The 18,613-nt window shown below is 60.2% G+C and overlaps 1 protein-coding gene across 1 annotated transcript; it reads left to right on the top strand.

Moving 5' to 3' along the window:
* The first annotated feature begins 231 nt into the window (after nucleotides 1-231).
* Nucleotides 232-14,168, top strand: TNFAIP2 (TNF alpha induced protein 2). The gene is given in 14 exon segments (XM_070358028.1): nucleotides 232-329; nucleotides 1,996-2,097; nucleotides 2,970-3,330; nucleotides 3,620-3,885; nucleotides 3,887-4,263; nucleotides 6,865-6,979; nucleotides 7,110-7,232; nucleotides 7,392-7,492; nucleotides 8,083-8,181; nucleotides 8,773-8,896; nucleotides 9,759-9,881; nucleotides 10,037-10,192; nucleotides 10,377-10,498; nucleotides 12,410-14,168. Coding segments are annotated over 12 exon segments (2,094 nt in total). The 5' UTR covers nucleotides 232-329; nucleotides 1,996-2,097; nucleotides 2,970-2,984; the 3' UTR covers nucleotides 12,552-14,168.
* Nucleotides 14,169-18,613: the final 4,445 nt, after the last annotated feature.

The following is an 18,613-nucleotide window of genomic DNA, read 5'->3' on the forward strand; positions in this document are numbered from 1 at the left end:
AGAGTCCCTTCCTGGACACCCCAGCTTGGCAGTCTTCGCCTCGATCAGGGGGTGCGTGCGCGCGGCACCGGACGCGGGGACCGGGCAGCACACTCTCTCGGCTTTGGCCTCCGCCCGGGGGTTTTCCGCGGGGGCGGCGGGCGGGGAGGGCCGGCCCGACGGGGGTGGAGCCTGCGTCTATTTCAGGCGGCGCCCGGCTCTGCGGCGACAGGCTCGGCCCGGACACAGTAAGTGACCTGCGCTCGCGGGCGTCCGGTGCTTCCGTCTCCAAACTCTCCACGCGGCCGCCCACCCGCCCCGACGAGACCCGCCTCTCCGGCCCGATCCCGGTAGGGAGCGGCTGGCGCGATGGAGGGTACCCCGCGCGGAGAACCCCAGGTCTTCCGCAGTCCCCCTTCTAGGGAAATTGAAGCCCTATGGCTGAGCTGCTGCGTCAGGGTCGGGTTAGATGCACCCGGGAGGAGGGGCTGTGGGAAGGGGCCCTAGTGTCCCTTCCTTTGCAGTAGGAGGGGCGGGAGTGGCCCAGGGCGGGGTGGGGGGCGGCTGGCTGTATGACAGAGGCCGAGTCACTTCACCTGCCTGAGCTTGAATGTCTTCATGTTCAGGGACCAGGGGGGCTGGCGTGGACCTCAGCCCTGACCCGGGCGAGGAGAGTGAGAGTGTGTGTGCCCGCATAGAAACTGGGGGAGCTGGGCGGACCAGGGAGGTACCCCAGGCTGTGGCCACACGGTGTGATTCGGAGCATACCCCTTCCTGTCCGAGTGTGCCCAGCCACCGGCCTCGACTGAAAGGAATGCCTCTCCTGCCCTCTTCTGTTGTGTCCGGCCACCAGGGTTAGCCTGATAGACACTGGGACACAAGACTCAGACCCTCACTGAGGCCTGGTGGGGTGGGATTCGGCCCGTCAGCTTCCCTCACATCCTGCTTTCAGCAGCACTGTGAGGTGGGGTTCTCCTCCCCATTGCACAGATGGGAAGACTGAGGTCTATGAAGGCAGGGTGGGGTCTGGTCTACACCCTAGCGGATGGTACAGCCAAGCCCACAATGGTCTCTCTTTCTGCTGCACCAGCGGCCTCAGAGTGAAGGCCTGGGTGGGGGCCAAAGGGGCTGCTGCGGACCTTGGCTGGGGAGGAGATTTTGTGCCCCAGAGGCGAGGAGGAGGCGGCTATGCCGTGCAGGGACCTGCAGGAACCAGGTCTGGAGTCTGGCGGGAGCCTCATACGTGGGGGATGGAGGAGGCGGGGCATTGAGGGCAGAGGTGAGGAAGGTGGTCCGCAGCCACTCAGGAGGGCCCTCCCCCTCCTGTGGCAGCGGAGGGGAAGGTGTGCGGGGAGAGGTGGGGCCTGGGCCCAGGGTGAGGCTGAGCGGCCCTTGCCAACCAGCTGGACCAGCTCCTGTGGGTGTCTGGCATGAAAGCGAGATGGATTGGGAGGGATGCTGGGGGAAGGGATGGGCAGGGCAGAAGTGCCCAGTGGCCTTGCACCTGGGGACCCTGGCTTTGGGGCTCCCCGGAGGACCCTCAGCTTGGTTCTGGAGGGGAACTCGCAGTCCAAATGGCACCGGCTGGCAGCTGAGACCCAGCAGTGTAGGACTCTGCCCCCGGTATCTGGTGAGGCTGTGGGAGGGGAGAAAGCCCGGCTTCCTGGCCACTGAGTGGCTCTGGTCAAGCTCGGGGCTTTGGGAAGCATTCCTGGGAGGATGCGCGAAGGTGGCTGGGCTGCTGGGAAGGCAGCAGGGGATGTGGAAAATCTGACGGGCCTAATCCCACCTCCCCACCTCCTGCCGCCTCAGTTTGCCTTTCTGCAGGGGTGGATCACCCTGTCTGCCTTGCAGGGCTGCCGCAGGGGCGAGTTGAAGTCGTGCTGTGTGAGTCACGACTTGGTGTATTTACTCTTGGGTGGTGGGGCAGGCCCTGTTACGGCTCATTCAAGTTACCAAGGAGGCCCGTTCCCCTCTGCTCCCCTTTCCCAGCCCTGCCCCGCTGCCTCCTTTCAGGTCAGCCGTGTTCCCCTCCACCGGTCCTGGCCTGGCTCACCCCATGGTCAAGGCGCTGGGGAAGGTGCTGCCTCTCTGGATGGTGGGGAAGCCCAGTGCCTGGTGAGCTGAGTTCCAAGTTGTTGACCATGGGGGCATTTTAAGCCTCTCTGAGCTAGTTACGTGAGATGAGGAAAATAACACCCCTCCTGGAAGGCAGTGCGGAAGTGATGGGACGGGCACTCAGGAAGGGCCCAGGAAATGGAAGCTTCTGTGGTGGTTACGTCACCCCATTTGGGGAGCAGGCAGGGTGAGGTGGAGCTGGGAAGCTCGAGTTTCCTGTCTGAGCTGCTGTGTGACCTCAGACAGGCCTGTGCCTCCTTGGGCCGCTTGTCCCTCCGACCTGGGAAAGGGCTTGAGGGGGCACTGTGGTTTCTGTAGACCTGAGCCCCCCAAGGTCATAACAGGGGTCTGGCCCTGCCTGCCTCGTGGTCCCAGCGGGAGCAGTCCTGTTTCTGCTCACTACGTTCCCCTGGGACCCCAAGCCACATGAGTCAAGAGAACAGAGCAGAACGGAGGATGGGGCTGGGGCCGGATTCCTGCCTCAGCCCAGCCTCTTGTGCCCTCTGACTGTTCTGGACCTCGGTTCTCGCTTTGTGCATTGGGCCAGAAGCCGAGCTCTGCCCACTCCCCCAGGGTCCCCAGCGAGCCTGTGGTCCCCCTCCCTGCCCAGAGGATGGGCTGACAAGGAAGGATTTGCCAAAATGAAGTCTCCTTCTGTCTGGAGATTCTGGGAGGGCCTGCGAGTTCTGCGGAAGTGGTCTCCAGGGGGAAAGTTAAGTTGCTGGTATCCATCTGGGCCAGGAGACAGCCAGAGCCCTGGCGGTCACACAGGTGAAAACAGATCAACCTGGCTGCATGCTTGGGCTGGGGAGCCAGGGGCCAGTCCCCCACGACCACTGACCCTCTCATTCCCTCCGCTTGTCAACCTGCAGGCCAGAGTCGGGGTGATGCTGAAGATGCTGACCTTCTTCCAAGGACTCCCAGGCCAGCAGCCTGTGTCCGGGGCCCCTGACTTCCCCAGAAGCGCCCAGAAGTTGCCCTCTACCTCAGAGGCAGAGTCTGAGGCCTCCATGTCGGAGGCCTCCTCCGAGGACCTAGTGCCATCCCTGGAGGCCGAGGTGGCCACAGACAGGGACGAAGAAGAGGCCGGCAAGAAGAAGAAAAAGTCGAAAGGCCTGGCCACCATGATCAGCGTCTTCACCAAAGGGAGGAAGAAGAAGGGTCAGCCCAGCTTATCAGAGACCGAGGGCGAGTCTGAATCCAGTCCGCGGCCGCCTGCCCAGCTGCCCACAGGTAGGCGGCAGCCCCCTCCCAGGCGGGCAGGGTCTGGGCAGGATGGGGGCTCATTGGAGTGGATGCCCCGCTCAGCTGGGACAGAGTGGGCAGGGCATGTGGGTGTTTAAGGGCGTCAAGGGCCTCCCCTCCCTGCTTTCACCTGCTGCCCCTGATCTCAGGATCTGAGCCTGGTGTGCCCTGCCCGGGCTGGGACACCCCGCATGATTTGGGGAGTCTTGGCCCCTGGGAGGTGAACTGGGCGGGTCTCAGAACCCCAGGCCACACTAATGCCGCGTCCTGGCCGCAGTGGAGGAGCTCAAGGCCGACCTGGAGCGCGGGCGGCTGGAGGCGGCGCGGCCTCTGCTGGCGCTGGAGCTGGAGCTGCAGGAGGCCGCGGCGGCGGGTCGCGCGAGCGAGGAGGAGCTGGTGCGGCGCCAGAGCAAGGTGGAGGCGCTGTACGCGTTGCTGCGCGACCAGGTGCTAGGGCAGCTGCGCCGGCCGCTGGAAGCGGAGCCCGAGCGGCTGCGCCAGGCGCTGGCCGTGCTGGCCGAGCAGGAGCGCCAGGACCCGCGTGGCGGCGGCGGCGGCGGCGGGGCCCCCGGGGTGCCTGGGGCTGGCGACCACGCGGCCCCGGGGCTGGCTGCAGCTGTGGCGGGACGGCGTGGCGCAGGCGGCCGCGGAGCGCCTGAGCCGGCGGCCGGCCGCGGACGCCGAGGGCCGCACGGAGGCCGAGCGCACCTTCCTGCACATGGGCCGCACCATGAAGGAGGACCTGGAGGCCGTGGTGGAGCGCCTCAAGCCGCTCTTCCCCGCAGACATCCGCGTGGTGGCCGCCTACGCCGAGAGCTACCACGCGGAATTTGCGTCCCAGCTGTCGGCCCTGACGCAGTTTGAGCTGTGCCAGCGAGATACCTACATGCTGCTGTTATGGGTGCAGAACCTCTACCCCAAGTGAGCTTGGGTGCGGGGTGCCGGGCTGGGGTTCCCTGGGCGGGCAGGGCCTGGGTGTCACCACGTGCAGGGAGTCCCCTGGGAGAACGGCCCAGGGGGCTGGAATCAAAGGGACAGGGCCTCCGCTGGGCCTGCTTTGCCCTGGGAATCCTTAGTCTCTCCAGCCTCAGCGGCATCCCACAGTTGTGGAAACTGAGGCACAGAGAATGGGGGCAAGGACCTCATCTTTCATTCCTGAGTTTCCAGTCTGGGTTAGGGGGTGAAGCCGCCTGTGATCCAGAGTCAGGAAGGGCTGTGGCCAGGAGCAGGGGCCCTGGCCTGGCCTGGGTCAGCCCAGGAAGCCAGCTCGGAGGAGGAGATGCAGGATTCTACCTGCCTCAGGAGGCAGCGGCCCTGCTCTGGGGCTGCTGACAGTCTAACAGAAGTAAGGGAGTCAGGGGAGGGGGAAGCGAGGACAGGCTGGGAGAGGCAGTGGGGATGGTGTTCCTGGCAAAGGGAGCTGCCCTACAGGGCCCAAGGCTGGGCTGGGAGGCCTTCTGGGAGCACTGTGGTTCAACACCCCCAGCAGGCCCAGGGAGCACTCCCAGGCAGGATGGGGGGCATTGGGCCTGTTGGGGAAATCCCCATTGTGCAAGGTCTCTCCCAGTGGCAGAGCTGAGTTCTGGCCACCGAGGCCTGGAGCTCTCAGTTTGGGAGGCACCTGGTACTGCAGTGGAGAATCCCTGGTACCAACTGTATTCAGATATAGGCATCCCCTGATACAGTCAGACCCCATGCATCCCTGAGCATGTTGCTGCCAGTATCTTGGCTTTCTCTGCCCACCGAAGCTGGATAAGAAAATCCGGAGACAGAGGCAAGAACACAGCAGGCTCCTGCCTCCAGTACTGTGTCCCTGCCTCCGTGGGGAACCTAGGGGATCATATAGCTGGGGGCTCGCAGTCTGGGGTTGGAGATGAACAGAGGGGTGAGGATCCTGCATGCTTCTCCTCACGCTGTTTCAAAAACAGTCATCAGGCTGGCGTTGAGTAGCCTGGTAATTTGGGTCTGGCAGTCTGCTGGCCCAGTCGTTGGGTCCGTTATGTTTTGTGGACTGTACTGAGACTTTCTTTCTATAATGCAGAAGGAGAGAAAAACTCGAAGGGGTGGTTTGCAGAGAGGGCGCTATGAAGTTGAGCCCCAGATACAAAATGTTTTGAGGGGACGATAGGTGCAGCATGTGATTCTCAAATCAGGTTTAATCTTTTGATAAAGAGACTTAGTTACAGACTGCAGATCAGGAACAGGTAAAGAACTGGAAAGAAAAAACAGCACAACACCTTTTTTCTTCTTTTTTCCCTTATTTTACTGCAACAAGCATGTCCGCCATTCGTACAAGCTGGGTGGGGAGAGACTTAAACCACAGTGTGGATTGGTTCAGGGTTTCTGGTAGGGGCTGGCCCAGCCTGTAGCATAAAGCCTGCAGGAAGCCTGGAGGTGTAGACCCTGTGAGCGATGTCTGAGGCTCTCAGGGATGTCAGTGGTCTCGGTTGGTGCTGGTGGCTCAGCCTCCAGCAGGGGCCCAAGGAAGGACCAGGCGGGGGTGGTGGTGAGGAGTCAAGGAGAGCAGGGAAGCTGGCCCAGGGCAGGGGATGCCGGAGAGGCCCGCCAGCCGAACCAGTTCCTTCTTGTTGGTCCTGACTCACCAGGAAGTGCTGGGCCTGTCCCTTCTGCCCCTCCACTTTCCTGTCCCTGTGACCTCAGGGGCTTTCACCTGGGGCCCCCTGGGGTCAGTGCAGCGGGACGCTGAGCCCTGAGAGGGGGCGACCAGGGTGGCTCCATGGAGGCCCGTGTGGCCAGAAGTCTGGGGAGAAAAGGGACACAGCGCATCCAGGCCAGGGTCGGGGGGGTGCGGGAGGCAGAAAGGGCTATTCTTGAGCCTCCGGGCAGACAAAGGCCCTGAGGAAGTGCCAGGGCTGGGCAGTCCCCAGGAGGCTCTGGGACCCAAGGGAAGCGCCACAAGGATGGGTGGATATGCCTCCGTCCAGGGTGAGGTCGGGGAGGGGCAGACAGCCCTTCCTGCTGGGACTGGCCCTCCTCTGGGGGCAGCACAGCTGGTCTGGGGGTGGGGAGGCGGGGCAAGGCTGGTGGGATGCAATGGGAGCACTGTGGGGGATGGAGGGAAGGAGACAGAGGGTGAGAAGGGGAGTGGGAGCCCTTGGAGCAGGGAGCCCTTGGCGAAGGGAGATCAGACAGGAAATGTGGTTCTGCCCACCACAGTGGGGAGGAGGGACTGTTGGAGGCAAGGCAGGGAGCCTGGGAGGAGGGTCCTTTGGTGTGCCAGGCGGGAGATGGGGGCTGGGCTGTAGGGTGCCTCTGGCAGGGTAGCTCGAGGCTGATGGGTTTCGGGAGCATAACCCGGAGTAAGAGTGGATGGGGCTGAGAGAGTGAACGGAGGCAGGGTGATTCTGGGATTTGGGGCCTGGATTGAACTGAGATGGAGAGGCAGGGGTGGGAGGCACAGGAGGGAAGGCGACTGAGCTGTGTGCAGGGCTCTGGCTGGGGCGGGGGCTGGGGTTGGGGGGACAGTGCTGGTTTTCCTCACGCCAGCCCATCTGCCCACAGCGACATCCTCAACAGCCCCAAGCTGGCGCCCGAGCTGCAGGGAGTCAGACTGGGGACCCTCCTGCCCCCAACCCAGATCCAGCTGCTGGAGGCCACGTTCCTCTCCAACGAGGTGGTGAGTCCAGGGCCAGTGCCAGGCGGGGCTGAGGCGGGGTGGGAAGGAAAGGGGGGGGGGGGGCAGGGAGCCTGGCAGGGATGCCCCGTGGGCTTCGCCCTACCCTGAGTGGGCCCCTCCTCCCCTCCAGGCCAGCGTGAGGGAGCTGACGGCCCGAGCTCTGGAGCTGGAGTCAAACCGCTGGACCAACGATGAGGCCCCGCTGAGGCTGGACGGTCACTGCCACAGTGAGCTGGCCATCGACATCATCCAGGTAGCACCCACTGCGCCGCCTGCACCGGCCTCGTCCCTGTGGGCAGACGGGCCCGCCACTGAGCACACACCCCCTTGCTCCATGTCTTACCCACGCCCACCCCTGCCCCAGCCCTAGAGCAGGCAGGCTTCTGCTCAGTTTCACCCCTGACCCCTGCAGATCATCTCCCAGGGCCAGGCCAAGGCCGAGAGCATCACCTTGGACCTGGGCGCGCAGATAAAGCCCTTGCTGTTGGAAGAGCTGGCCAGGTTCCTCAGGAGGTGGGTGATGGGCATACATGCCTGGAGCGGGGCTGGGGGCTGAGGAGTCCTTGCCACCACCTCTCTCAGAGCCCCAATCCCTCCCTTGGGCCCCAGGTGGGGATCTTAGCTAGACCAGCGCCCCCTCCCTGCCCCTAGGGTGTCTGTTATTATGAGCAGGAGTCCTTGTCCCCCTGCACCACCAAACTGGGCGCTGAGAGCCTCAGGTCATCTGACCACCCCGCCCCCACCTTGCTCAGCAAATCCCCTGGAAGAGCAGCCTCCAACTGCAAAGATGCCCCCCGAGGGACTGAGGCCCTGGCCTCCCCTTCAGGTGATGACCCGGGTCTGTGACCCCAGAGTTATGGCTGCCAGCCTCCCTGCCTCTGCCTGCAGCTCTAGAGGGGCCTGGGGGCTCTGCCGCATCCTCTCCAGCAGCTCTGCAGGGGCCCTGGCCCCGCCTGGCTGAGCGCTGAGCGTGTGAAGCCAGTTCCGGAATGCCTGCTGCGTCTGGCCCACATGTGGAGCAGGAGGGTGATCAGGCAGCCACCGAGGCTGCCATTGCCCCAGTGTTTGTGCTGCTCCTATGTGTGCCCTTTCCCTTTCACCAGCTATCAGCGCGCCTTTGATGGATTTCTGGAGCGATGCAGACAGCTGCGCAATTACAGGGCCAATGTCATCGCTAACATCAACAACTGCCTCCCTTTCCGGTAAGGGCGCTGGGCAGTGGGGGGAGTCACTGCGGCTGCCTGCCTGTGTTGGTGGGGGGCCGGGAAGCCGGCAGGGGGGTGGGGGTGCAGAGGGGTGGGGGGGTCGGGGGGGAGGTGCCTGGGATGGGGAGGGAGGAGGAGCAGCCTAAGCAGAGATGTTGAATTAAAATGAACAGGGTGGAAAGGAAATACCCAGGCTTACAGCGGCAACAGCGAACATTTGTCTAGTGCCGGTGGGTCAGGCGCTCACGCGCAGGGCTTCATTTATCCTGTTAGCAACCTCGTTAAGTAGATACAGTGACTGTGTCCACTGATCCATGCGCACCCTGAGCTATGGAGAGGCTGAGCCACTTGTCCTCAGTTAGAACAGGATGTGGTGTTAGGTGGGTGTTAGGTGGGAAGGCTGGGTCCCGCCTAGGGAGCCTGGATGGAGTGTCTTGGTCTTGCTCCCACCGGGCCTGGGGAGCCAGGGAGGGTTCTAGAGCGATGGTTTAGGGAGATTCGCCTGGGGCTCCCGGGCTCTCTGGGTTTAGGGCTGCAGGCCGGGCAGGGCTGGGGCTGGCGTGACCTCCCTGCCTCCTGTGTTTCCAGGACGTCCCTGGAGCAGCAGTGGCAGACACCGCCAGACCTCCGGAGCTCCCTGCTGAGGCCCCTGAATGAGCTCAAGAGCCATGGCTTTGATACCCTGCTCCAGAGCCTGTTTGGGGACCTGAAGGTAGTCCAGCCTCCTGCCCCCCGGCAGTGCTGAGTCTAGTGCTGGGGGGGCTGCGGGAGGGCCTTGGACGGTGGGGTGGGGGGGGTCGGCGACAGAAACGAAGACCTGGCTCGAGGAAGGCGTGGCACGGGGCAGCTGCAGGGAGGCTGGTGGCCCCGTGATGGGGCCGTGATCCGCCCTTGACATCACCCCCGCTTCAGCCTCGGGCTTGGCCTCAGAGGGCCGCTTAGGGCCCTGGGGTGCGGAAGAGAAGCCTCAGCGCCCCTCCCTGTTGGGACTCCACCTAGTCCTCAAGTTTGCCTGTAGTTTCCCCTGAGGCCCCCAGGCCCTTCTGCCCGACCCTGCCTTCCAGCCAGGAGGCTCAGAGCCTCTGGTGGCTCCCGCCACATCTGCGGGGCCCAGGGCATCCCCAGAAACCCTTGGTGCCTGTACCGCAGGAGGAGGCGGGGGTCCTAGGGGAGGAAGGGGGGCACTCCCTGCCTGCCCCCTGGGGGACCCCCCCTTGACCCCAGTGCCCACGGCTGCGGGTGGCCAGGCGGTGACCCTGGATGACTCGGCAGGGCCATCATCATCATAGGCCCAGCCAAGCACAGGGCTTTGTTTAGTCAGGAATTTATTTATCTAAGGAGGGAGATGCTGGAGAAGGCCTCAGGGCAGGCAGATGGCAGTCCTGGCTGGTCGGCCTTGGAGAAGGGGACCCAGACCCGGCCTCCACTTCCTGCTGGAGCGCCCGGGGAGGCTTTAATATAACCCGACCCCTGTCCCGGCCCCGTGTGTGTCTGTGCGTGTCTGTGCGTGCGTGTCTACTGGGCTGGCCCGTCCTCTGCCGGGTGTGGCCACACAGCCTGACCCTCTCTCGCAGCCGCTGTTCAAGAGGTTCACGCAGACCCGCTGGGCTGCCCCCCAGCAGACCCTGGAGGAAATTGTCTCCGCCGTGGCCGAGAGGATGCCTGAGTTCTCAGAGCTGCAGGACTGCTTCCGGGAGGTGAGGGGGTGCTGGGCTGCCGGCGGGGGACACGCAGGCAGACATGTGTGTGCGCACACCCGGATGCGCTTTTTGCTCTGGCCACCGCCCCTCCCTGGACCCTGGCCTTCAGGGAGGTGGTGGGTTCCCATGGCCCTGCGCACTCACCCACCCAGGAGCTCCTGGAGGCGGTCCACCTGCACCTGGTGAAGGAGTACATCGCCCGCCTCTGCAAGCGGCGCCTGGTCCTCAAGACGGCAGAGCAGCAGCAGCAGCTGGCGGGGCACGTCCAGGCCAACGCCCAGCTCATCCAGCAGTTCTGCACCCAGAGTGTAAGCCCCCGCCCCCCCCCTCAACCTCCCATGGTGGTAGGCTGTCCTCCTGCTCCAAGCTCTTCACGGGCTAGGACAGCCTCTCTGGGCCTCTCCAAACCTGATCAGGTCCGACCTGAGCCTCTCTGGGCCCCTGGGCGCTTCTGGGCAGGGCCAGCCTCTCTCAACAAGCCTGTGCCTGCAGGGCTCCCCGGCCACCTGGCTACACGACGCCCTCCCCACGCTTGCAGAGATCATTCGCCTGCAAGACCCCAGTGCCATCAAGATTGAGGTGGCCACTTACGCCACCTTGTACCCTGACTTCAGGTGAGAACCGGGACCTCCAGCACCCAGGGAAGGCAGCGTGGCCCTGTGGTTCCCCGCTGCAGTCGGAGCCTGGGGGGCGGCCAGAGTGAGTCCCTGAGGGTGGGCAGAGTGCAGATAGATACTGGCCACTGTGCCCAGATCTTTACAGCAGCTGTTCACTCGGTCCTTGCTGCCACCTGCTAGGGCTAACATTCTTCATCCCGGTCGTCCAGATGAGACTTGGGGGTGTGAGGAATGTGTCCAGGGTAAAGCAGCTGGTCAGTCGTAGAGCCGAGACAGCAAAGCCAGGCATCCGACTCCACAATGCATCCTCTGAGACTTTCCTTCAGAAGGGGATCCGAGACCAGAGGGACCACGGACCTGCTGGAGGCCGTGGCACGTCCGTAGTGAAGCTGGGGTCCGCCGGTCAGCCTAGGGGTCCTCAGAGGCTTGACCTGTGTCCTGGGGCCTCTGTTCTAGAGTGCAGGCTCAATCCCTGACTGCCTGAGGATCTGGTGAGCCAGGGCAGCAGTCTCTGTGGGTTGAGTCCTCTGGTGTGGCCGGCCTGTCCCGCATAGCCTGGTCCAGCCACTGGCTGGTCTAGTCCACCTGTTCAGCCACCCATCCACTTACACACTCACCCGTCCAACTACCCATCATACAGGCACCCGCTTACCCATCTGGACGCCCATCTAGCTATCCAGCCATCTGGTCACGCACTCATCTACCCATCTGTTTGTCCTTCGATCTATCCATCCATCCACCCATCTAGTCATCCACCTGCCCACCTATCCGTCTATCCATTCATGGATCCTTGTATCCACCCAGCCGGCCAACAGTTATCAAGTGGTCTCCTACTAGCTACCCGGCTGTGTTTAGGCACCAGGATGGGAGGAGGTACAAGACAGACCAGGCCTTCTGACAGACAGATAGTCAGATGAGGGTTAGCAATGATGAGGTCATCCGGCGAAGGAGTACCATTTGCAAGTTTTAAAGATTGTTTAACCAAGGTTGTGAATGGTGGGAGGTGCTGACTTTAGAGCTGGAAAATCCTCTCTGGGAGGTGACTTTTTAAAACAGTTTTTATTGTTTACTTTTGGCTGTGCTGGTCTTTGTTGCTGCGTGAGCTTTTCTCTAGCTGCAGCAAGTAGGGGACTGCTCTCGAGTTGCAGCGCACGGGCTTCTCATGGCAGTGACTCCTCTTACTGCAGAGCGCGGGCTTCTCATGGCAGTGACTCCTCTTACTGCAGAGCGCGGGCTTCTCATGGCAGTGACTCCTCTTACTGCAGAGCGCGGGCTTCTCATGGCAGTGACTCCTCTTACTGCAGAGCGCGGGCTTCTCATGGCAGTGACTCCTCTTACTGCAGAGCGCGGGCTTCTCATGGCAGTGACTCCTCTTACTGCAGAGCGCGGGCTTCTCATGGCAGTGACTCCTCTTACTGCAGAGCGCGGGCTTCTCATGGCAGTGACTCCTCTTACTGCAGAGCTCGGGCTTGAGGTCTTGAGGGCTCTTGAGCACAGGCTCAATAGCTGTGGTCCAAGGGCTTGGTTGCTTGGTGGTATTTGGGATCTTCCCAGATCAGGGGTCGAACCCGTGTCTCCTGTACTGGCAGGTGGCTTCTTGACGGGGAGGTGACATGTTAGCTAAGTGCTAAGGGGTGAGAAGGAGCTGGTTACCTCAAGGGCCTGGGGATGAGCATTTGGGAGGAATAGCCAGTGTAAAGGCTGGACCGGGCAGGAGCTTGGCACCCTCTGGAGGCACTGAGGCGGTGCCACCTGAGCCCAGTGCTTTAAGCATATCAGGGCACCCTCGTGGGTAGGGGATTGGCTGCCGGGCCTTGTGGCTCCAGCCAGGAGTCTTGGGTGCTGGGAAGGGGTGTGAGCAGGGGTGTTGGTGAGCGGGCTGCACTGATGGGACCCTGTCTTTGACAGCAAGGGCCACCTGAGTGCCATCCTGGCCATCAAGGGGAACCTGTCCAGCAGTGACGCCAAGAGCATCCGGAGCATTCTGGACATCAACACGGGGGCACACGAGCCCTCCAAGGCCCTATTTTCGCTTATAAAGGTTGGTTAGCTTTTCCTGTGTACTGATCTCCTTAGGAGGCGCCTGGCAAGCATGGGACACCACTCCACTGCAGGCCGTCAGACCGGCACCAGTGTCATAGCCCTGCAGCCCCTCTGGGGGTCCTGCCTTCTGCTGCTGCTTCTGCCCCAGCCTGGCTGAGGTGTGGGCCCCTGGGCCACTGGAATTGGACAAGCCATGGCGTGTTGACCCCTCCTGTGGGGCAGGAGCCGTGGAGGGAAGCTCTGTGGATGAGAGTGGAGCTTGCACGCCCTGAAGGAGGGGTGAGGAGGGTGTGTGGCTCGGGGACCCAGCTCCGGGATCACCGCCTGTCCGCGAGGTCCTGCCACACCTGCCTGAGGACTGCCCTGCTCAGGCTGGGTCTCCAGCCTCCCCAGCTCCTGCCCAGGGCCTGAGCCTCACCCCTCCTGCCTTCTCTGGTGCAGGGTTGCATCGAGCCAGCCTCAGCCTCTGAGTAGAACAGAAGGAAGAAGTGGAGGAGGAAAAAGGGAAAGATGAGCTCTTATTGGGGAAGGCGTGGGGGGACTGGAAAAGGGCCTGTGGGATGACAGGACAAATGGGGGCAAAGCCAGTGTCCGAGCCCCTAACCCCCACTCTGATTCCCCTCAGGTGTCCCCTGAGGATGGGCCTGGGAGGGCCAGGACCTGCTGGGTTTTCTCGGGGTCTGCCTCCCCCGACAAGGTGCAGACCCAGGGATGCCTCTGTGGGTCCTCCCCTGGAAGTCAGGCTGAGGTCGGGGCAGGGCCATCTTGACTTCTGACCCCTTGGCTCTGGGTCAGTTCCCTGTTGCCAGTCTAACAAACTTCCACAGCTTGGGAGCCTAAAACAAGACCTTGCTTTCAGTTCTGGAGGTCAGCAGTCTGACGTGATCTGGTGGGCTGACCTAGGCGGTTCCTCTGGAAGCTCTGGTGGGGAAGTTCCTTCCTTTTTCCAGTTTTTAGAGGCCAGCCTCCCATATTTCTTGGCTCGTGGCCCCCTTCCATTTCCAAAACCAGCAACGGCCAGTCAAATCCTTTTAGGTCTCAGGACTCCCCTTCTACTCCCTCTTCTGATTTAAGGCCCCTGGTGGTGACCTTTAACCCACCGGACAATGACCTTTGACCTACCCAGGCACTCCAGGATCCTCTTCTGATGTTAAAGTCAGCTGATTATTAATTCCACCTGACAACCTTAATTCCTCTGCCATGGAAACTAACATAGTCACAGGCCCAGGGATTAGGATGTGAGCATCTTTATGGGGTGGACACTATTTTGCTGCCTACAGCCTTCACCCATCGCCTGCCCTGTGGAGTGCCTTATCCTACCCAGGAAAGCAAAGGTGCAGTCACCTTCCTGGGCCTGGGACAGTGGAGACGCAGGCATGACCCACCCCGCCTGTGCCTGCGGGAACGCCCCTCTGTGACTGGGTTTGTAGCCGGCTCTCGTGGACTTGTCCCCCTCTTTCCAGGTACTGTGGCCAGAAATTGGCCCGAGTAGATGGTTCATGAAGGCCTTTGTACATTTGCATGTTTGATGTTATTATTATTTTTTGATAGTGTGCTTTTGTATGTTTTTTTAAGAACAAATTCTTGGTTTTTATAGCTTAATATAAAGCTGATTTCAAAAGTGGCTGTGGAGTGATTTCTCTTGGAGAGGCTTTCTCAGCCTCTTGGGGTCTGGCAGACTCTGTCCCCCAGCGCCTCCTGCCCACCTCTCACCTGTGAGCGTGACCTTTGGGAGGGTCTGCTGTGGGCCAAGGCCCCTCACTCCACCCTTCAGTTTCCTCACCTGGAGGTGGTGATCACGAACCTGTCTGACGTCCCCCACAGTCCTTTACAGAAGAGGGGGATGGCGACACTTCAGCTCCATGCCATCGGGCACAGTGGGAACCGGCTCTCGTATTCCTGGAACTGACCTCGAAGGGCCCAGCTGTGATTACAGCTGGCCCCAGCTCTCCTCCACACCCCCATCCTGGCCCAGGATTTGGAGAAGGGCAGAGTCCCTGGGAGGCAAAGGGGAACCTTGGTGAACTCATTCCACAGAGCTGGAGGCATGTGGGGTGGGCAGGCGGGGGAGGCATGACTAACTCCAGCTGGAAACGCCTGGACATCAGCGGCTGGAGCCAGAGGGAAGGCCCTTTGGGATGAGATGCGGGAGGGATGGACCCACTGATCCTGGGGAGCACCCAGGGGAGGGGGAGGGACAGGCCACCCCAGGCTGAGCTCCGAGTGTGGGCCCTGGGCAGGTTGGAGCCTCAGGGCAGGGGGATGGCCGGTGGGTTTTCCGCTGAGTTCTCCCTGTGGAGCTCAGGAGGAGGAGGCAGGGGGAGGGGGGAGCTCATGGAAGCTGAGGGCCAGATGGAAAGTTTCTGATCCAGGCAGATATTCATGGACCAAAGAGAATGGACTTGGGCCCCAAAATGCAGAGGGTGCTGAGATGCACCCCCCAGCCTCCCTGCAGCAGGGTGGGCCAGGGTCCAAGGAGAACAGAGGCGGTCAGAGGCGGGGCCCTGGGGTCGGGGAGCCGGCTGGGTGGACTCCATGCTGGCGCTGTGGGGGGCGCCATCCACGCTGTCCCTGTAGGACGGGAGAGCCGCTAAGGTCCCGCGGGGTCACCAGCTCCAGCCCCTCCACCAAGGGCTCTGCATCAGTAACTTTGTGGTCATGGAGGGAAAATTCCTTTAAGGGAAGGATTTGCCCCAGAGGCGAGGACTGGGTCGCTGGGCAGAGGGGACAGAGGGCAGGTCGTGGGTGAGGGCCCCCGGCGCTGGCCCCCATCCAGACTCCTGTCAACTGGAAGGCAGGCCATGGGTCAAGCGCAGGTGGGATCCTCCAACCCCGCCCCGTCCCTGCAGGGGGCAATGGGGAGGGCGGGCCAGGCTCTCCCTGAAGGGCTCACATCCCTGGGAGGCCCGGAAGGAACAGGGAGCAAGTTAATAAACAGTCCAGGTTCAAGTGCGGGGCAGATGGTTGGTGGGGTGGGTGGGGTGATGCAGCGGTTATGGGGTGGGGCAGTACCGCTGTGGCCACAGGCAGTACTCACTGGGGCGGGGGACCGTGGCGGGGGACAGGCATGTGCACAGAGCAGGGAGGGGCAGCACCGGAAGGGAAACAGCCTAGGACCTCGGGAAGGGCTCAGGTTTTAGGGAAAGAAAGAGCTCAAGGCAGGGTTGGCTGGGAGTGGGGATTCAAGCAAGCCCCACTGAAGTGGCAGGCTGGCAACGAGGGGGCCTTGGTGGGGCTGGGCGTTGGGGTTCACTCACTCCACTCACTGCAAAGGGGGGAGCACTAGGGACTCTGAAGAGGCAGTTTGCTGGGATCTGTGACTGGGAAAGAACTCTCTGGCTGCTGTAGGGAGAGCGGGGATGCCGCAGGGAGGCCAGGGAGCCCGTGAGGAGTGCCAGGGTGCCCAGGAGGAGGCCTGGTCTGTGAGGGCTGGGACAGGGAGGTGAGGCTGGCCCAGGGCAGGGAGGCAGGGGAAGCCTCATTTCCATCCCAACGGGGACCACGGGGCCTCGGGGCCTCCTTGCAGCCAGGGGAGTCCTGGGGAAGCCTGGGGTTTCTGGTTTGAAAGATGAAACCCTGGTGGGCCAGTGGTTAAGACTCAGAGCTTCCACTGCGGGGTCACGGGTTTGGTCCCTGGTTGGAACTAGGATCCTGCACACCACATGGCGTGGTCAAAAAATTAAAAATATTTAAAAAGAATAGACTGCCCAAACCCCTAGTGTGTGGGTGACGACAGTGTCTGGCGAGGCTGACAGTCACCAGGAGCCACCCCCACAACTACTCTGGAAGTGTGATTTCACAGCCCCCCAGGAGGGCCACTCAGCAAGATCAGTGAAACCCACAGAGATTCCTGGGAACCATTCTGCTCCTATGAATGAATCTTATCAACTCTCTAACATCCATGAGAAGTGACAGGCAGCAGGACAGTCACTTCCATTGTCGTAGCAAAGCGCTGGGAACCCCCTGAGTGTCCATCAGTAGACGCCAGGGAAATTATTGCCGTGGTGCAGACGGTGGAGCGCTACGTGGCTGGAGAGAGAATGAGGAAGTTGTCTTGCTTCCAATTTGAAAATTGTCCCAACATATAATGTTGAGAAAAAAAAACAAAAACACACAGTGTAGAAGAGTTGATGGTGTGCAGCCATGGATAAACAAAAGTAGAAAAAAATAGACATTTATGTCTGCCTGAAGCTCCAAGAATACACAGAAGAATTGTACAAAAAAGATCTTCATGACCCAGATAATCACGATGGTGTGATCACTCACCTAGAGCCAGACATCCTGGAATGTGAAGTCAAGCGGGCCTTAGGAAGTATCACTATGAACAAAGCTAGTGGAGGTGATGGAATTCCAGTTGAGCTATTTCAAATCCTGAAAGATGATGCTGTGAAAGTGCTGCACTCAATATGCCAGCAAATGTGGAAAACTCAGCAGTGGCCACAGGACTGGAAAAGGTCAGTTTTCATTCCAATCCGAAAGAAAGCAGTGACAAAGAATGCTCAAACAACCACACAATTGCACTCATCTCACATGCTAGTAAAGTAATGCTCAAAATTCTCCAAGCCAGGCTTCAACAGTACGTGAACCGTGAACTTCCAGATGTTCAAGCTGGTTTTAGAAAAGGCAGAGGAACCAGAGATCAAATTGCCAACATGCACTGGATCATGGAAAAAGCAAGAGAGTTCCAGGAAAACATCTATTTCTGCTTTATTGACTATGCCAAAGCCTTTGACTGTGTGGATCACAATAAACTGTGGAAAATTCTGAAAGAGATGGGAATACCAGACCACCTGACCCGCCTCTTGAGAAACCTATATGCAGGTCAGGAAGCAACAGTTAGAACTGGACATGGAACAACAGACTGGTTCCAAATAGGAAAAGGAGTATGTCAAGGCTGTATATTGTCTCCCTGCTTATTTAACTTCTATGCAGAGTACATCATGAGTAACACTGGGCTGGAAGAAGCACAAGCTGGAATCAAGATTGCCAGGAGAAATATCAATAACCTCAGATATGCAGATGACACCACCCTTATGGCAGAAAGTGAAGAGGAACTAAAAAGTCTCTTGATGAAAGTGAAAGAGGAGAGTGAAAAAGTTGGCTTAAAGCTCAACATTCAGAAAACCAAGATCATGGCATCTGGTCCCATCACTTCATGGCAAATAGATGGGGAAACAGTGGAAACAGTGGCCGACTTTATTTTGGGGGGCTCTAAAATCACTGCAGATGGTGATTGCAGCCATGAAATTAAAAGATGCTTACTCCTTGGAAGGAAAGTTATGACCAACCTCGATGGCATATTAAAAAGCAGAGATATTACTTTGCCAACAAAGGTCTGTCTAGTCAAGGCTGTGGTTTTTCCAGTGGTCATGTATGGATGTGAGAGTTGGACTGTGAAGAAAGCTGAGCACCGAAGAATTGATGCTTTTGAACTGTGGTGTTGGAAAAGACTCTTGAGAGTCCCTTGGACTGCAAGGAGATCCAACCAGTCCATCCTAAAGGAGATCAGTCCTGGGTGTTCATTGGAAGGACTGATGCTGAGGCTGAAACTCCAAACTTTGGCCACCTCATGCAAAGAGTTGACTCATTGGAAAAGACTCTCATGCTGGGAGGGATTGGGGGTAGGAAGAGAAGGGGACGACAGAGGATGAGATGGCTGGATGGCATCACCGATGCACATGAGTTTGGGTGAACTCCGGGAGTTGCTGATGGACAGGGAGCCCTGGCGTGCTGTGATTCATGGGGTCGCAAAAAGGCGGACACAACTGAGCAGCTGAACTGAACTGAAGCTGCAATACTTTGGCCACCTGATGCAAAGAGCCAACTCACTGGAAAAGACCGTGATGCTGGAAAAGATTGAGGGCAGGAGGAGAAGGGGGGAACAGAGGATGAGATGTTTGGATGGCATCATCAACTCAATGGACATGAGTTGGACCACACTCTGGGAGATAGTGAAGGACAGGGAAGCCTGGCGTGCTGCAGTCAGATACGACTTAGCGACTGAACAACAATGTATGTGCCTTAAGACGGCCTGGAAGAACATACCAGGAACAGAGCGTGCTTGCTGGT

This window comes from Bos mutus, chromosome 21, assembly GCF_027580195.1.
Source record: "Bos mutus isolate GX-2022 chromosome 21, NWIPB_WYAK_1.1, whole genome shotgun sequence".
Taxonomy (NCBI): Eukaryota; Metazoa; Chordata; class Mammalia; order Artiodactyla; family Bovidae; genus Bos; species Bos mutus.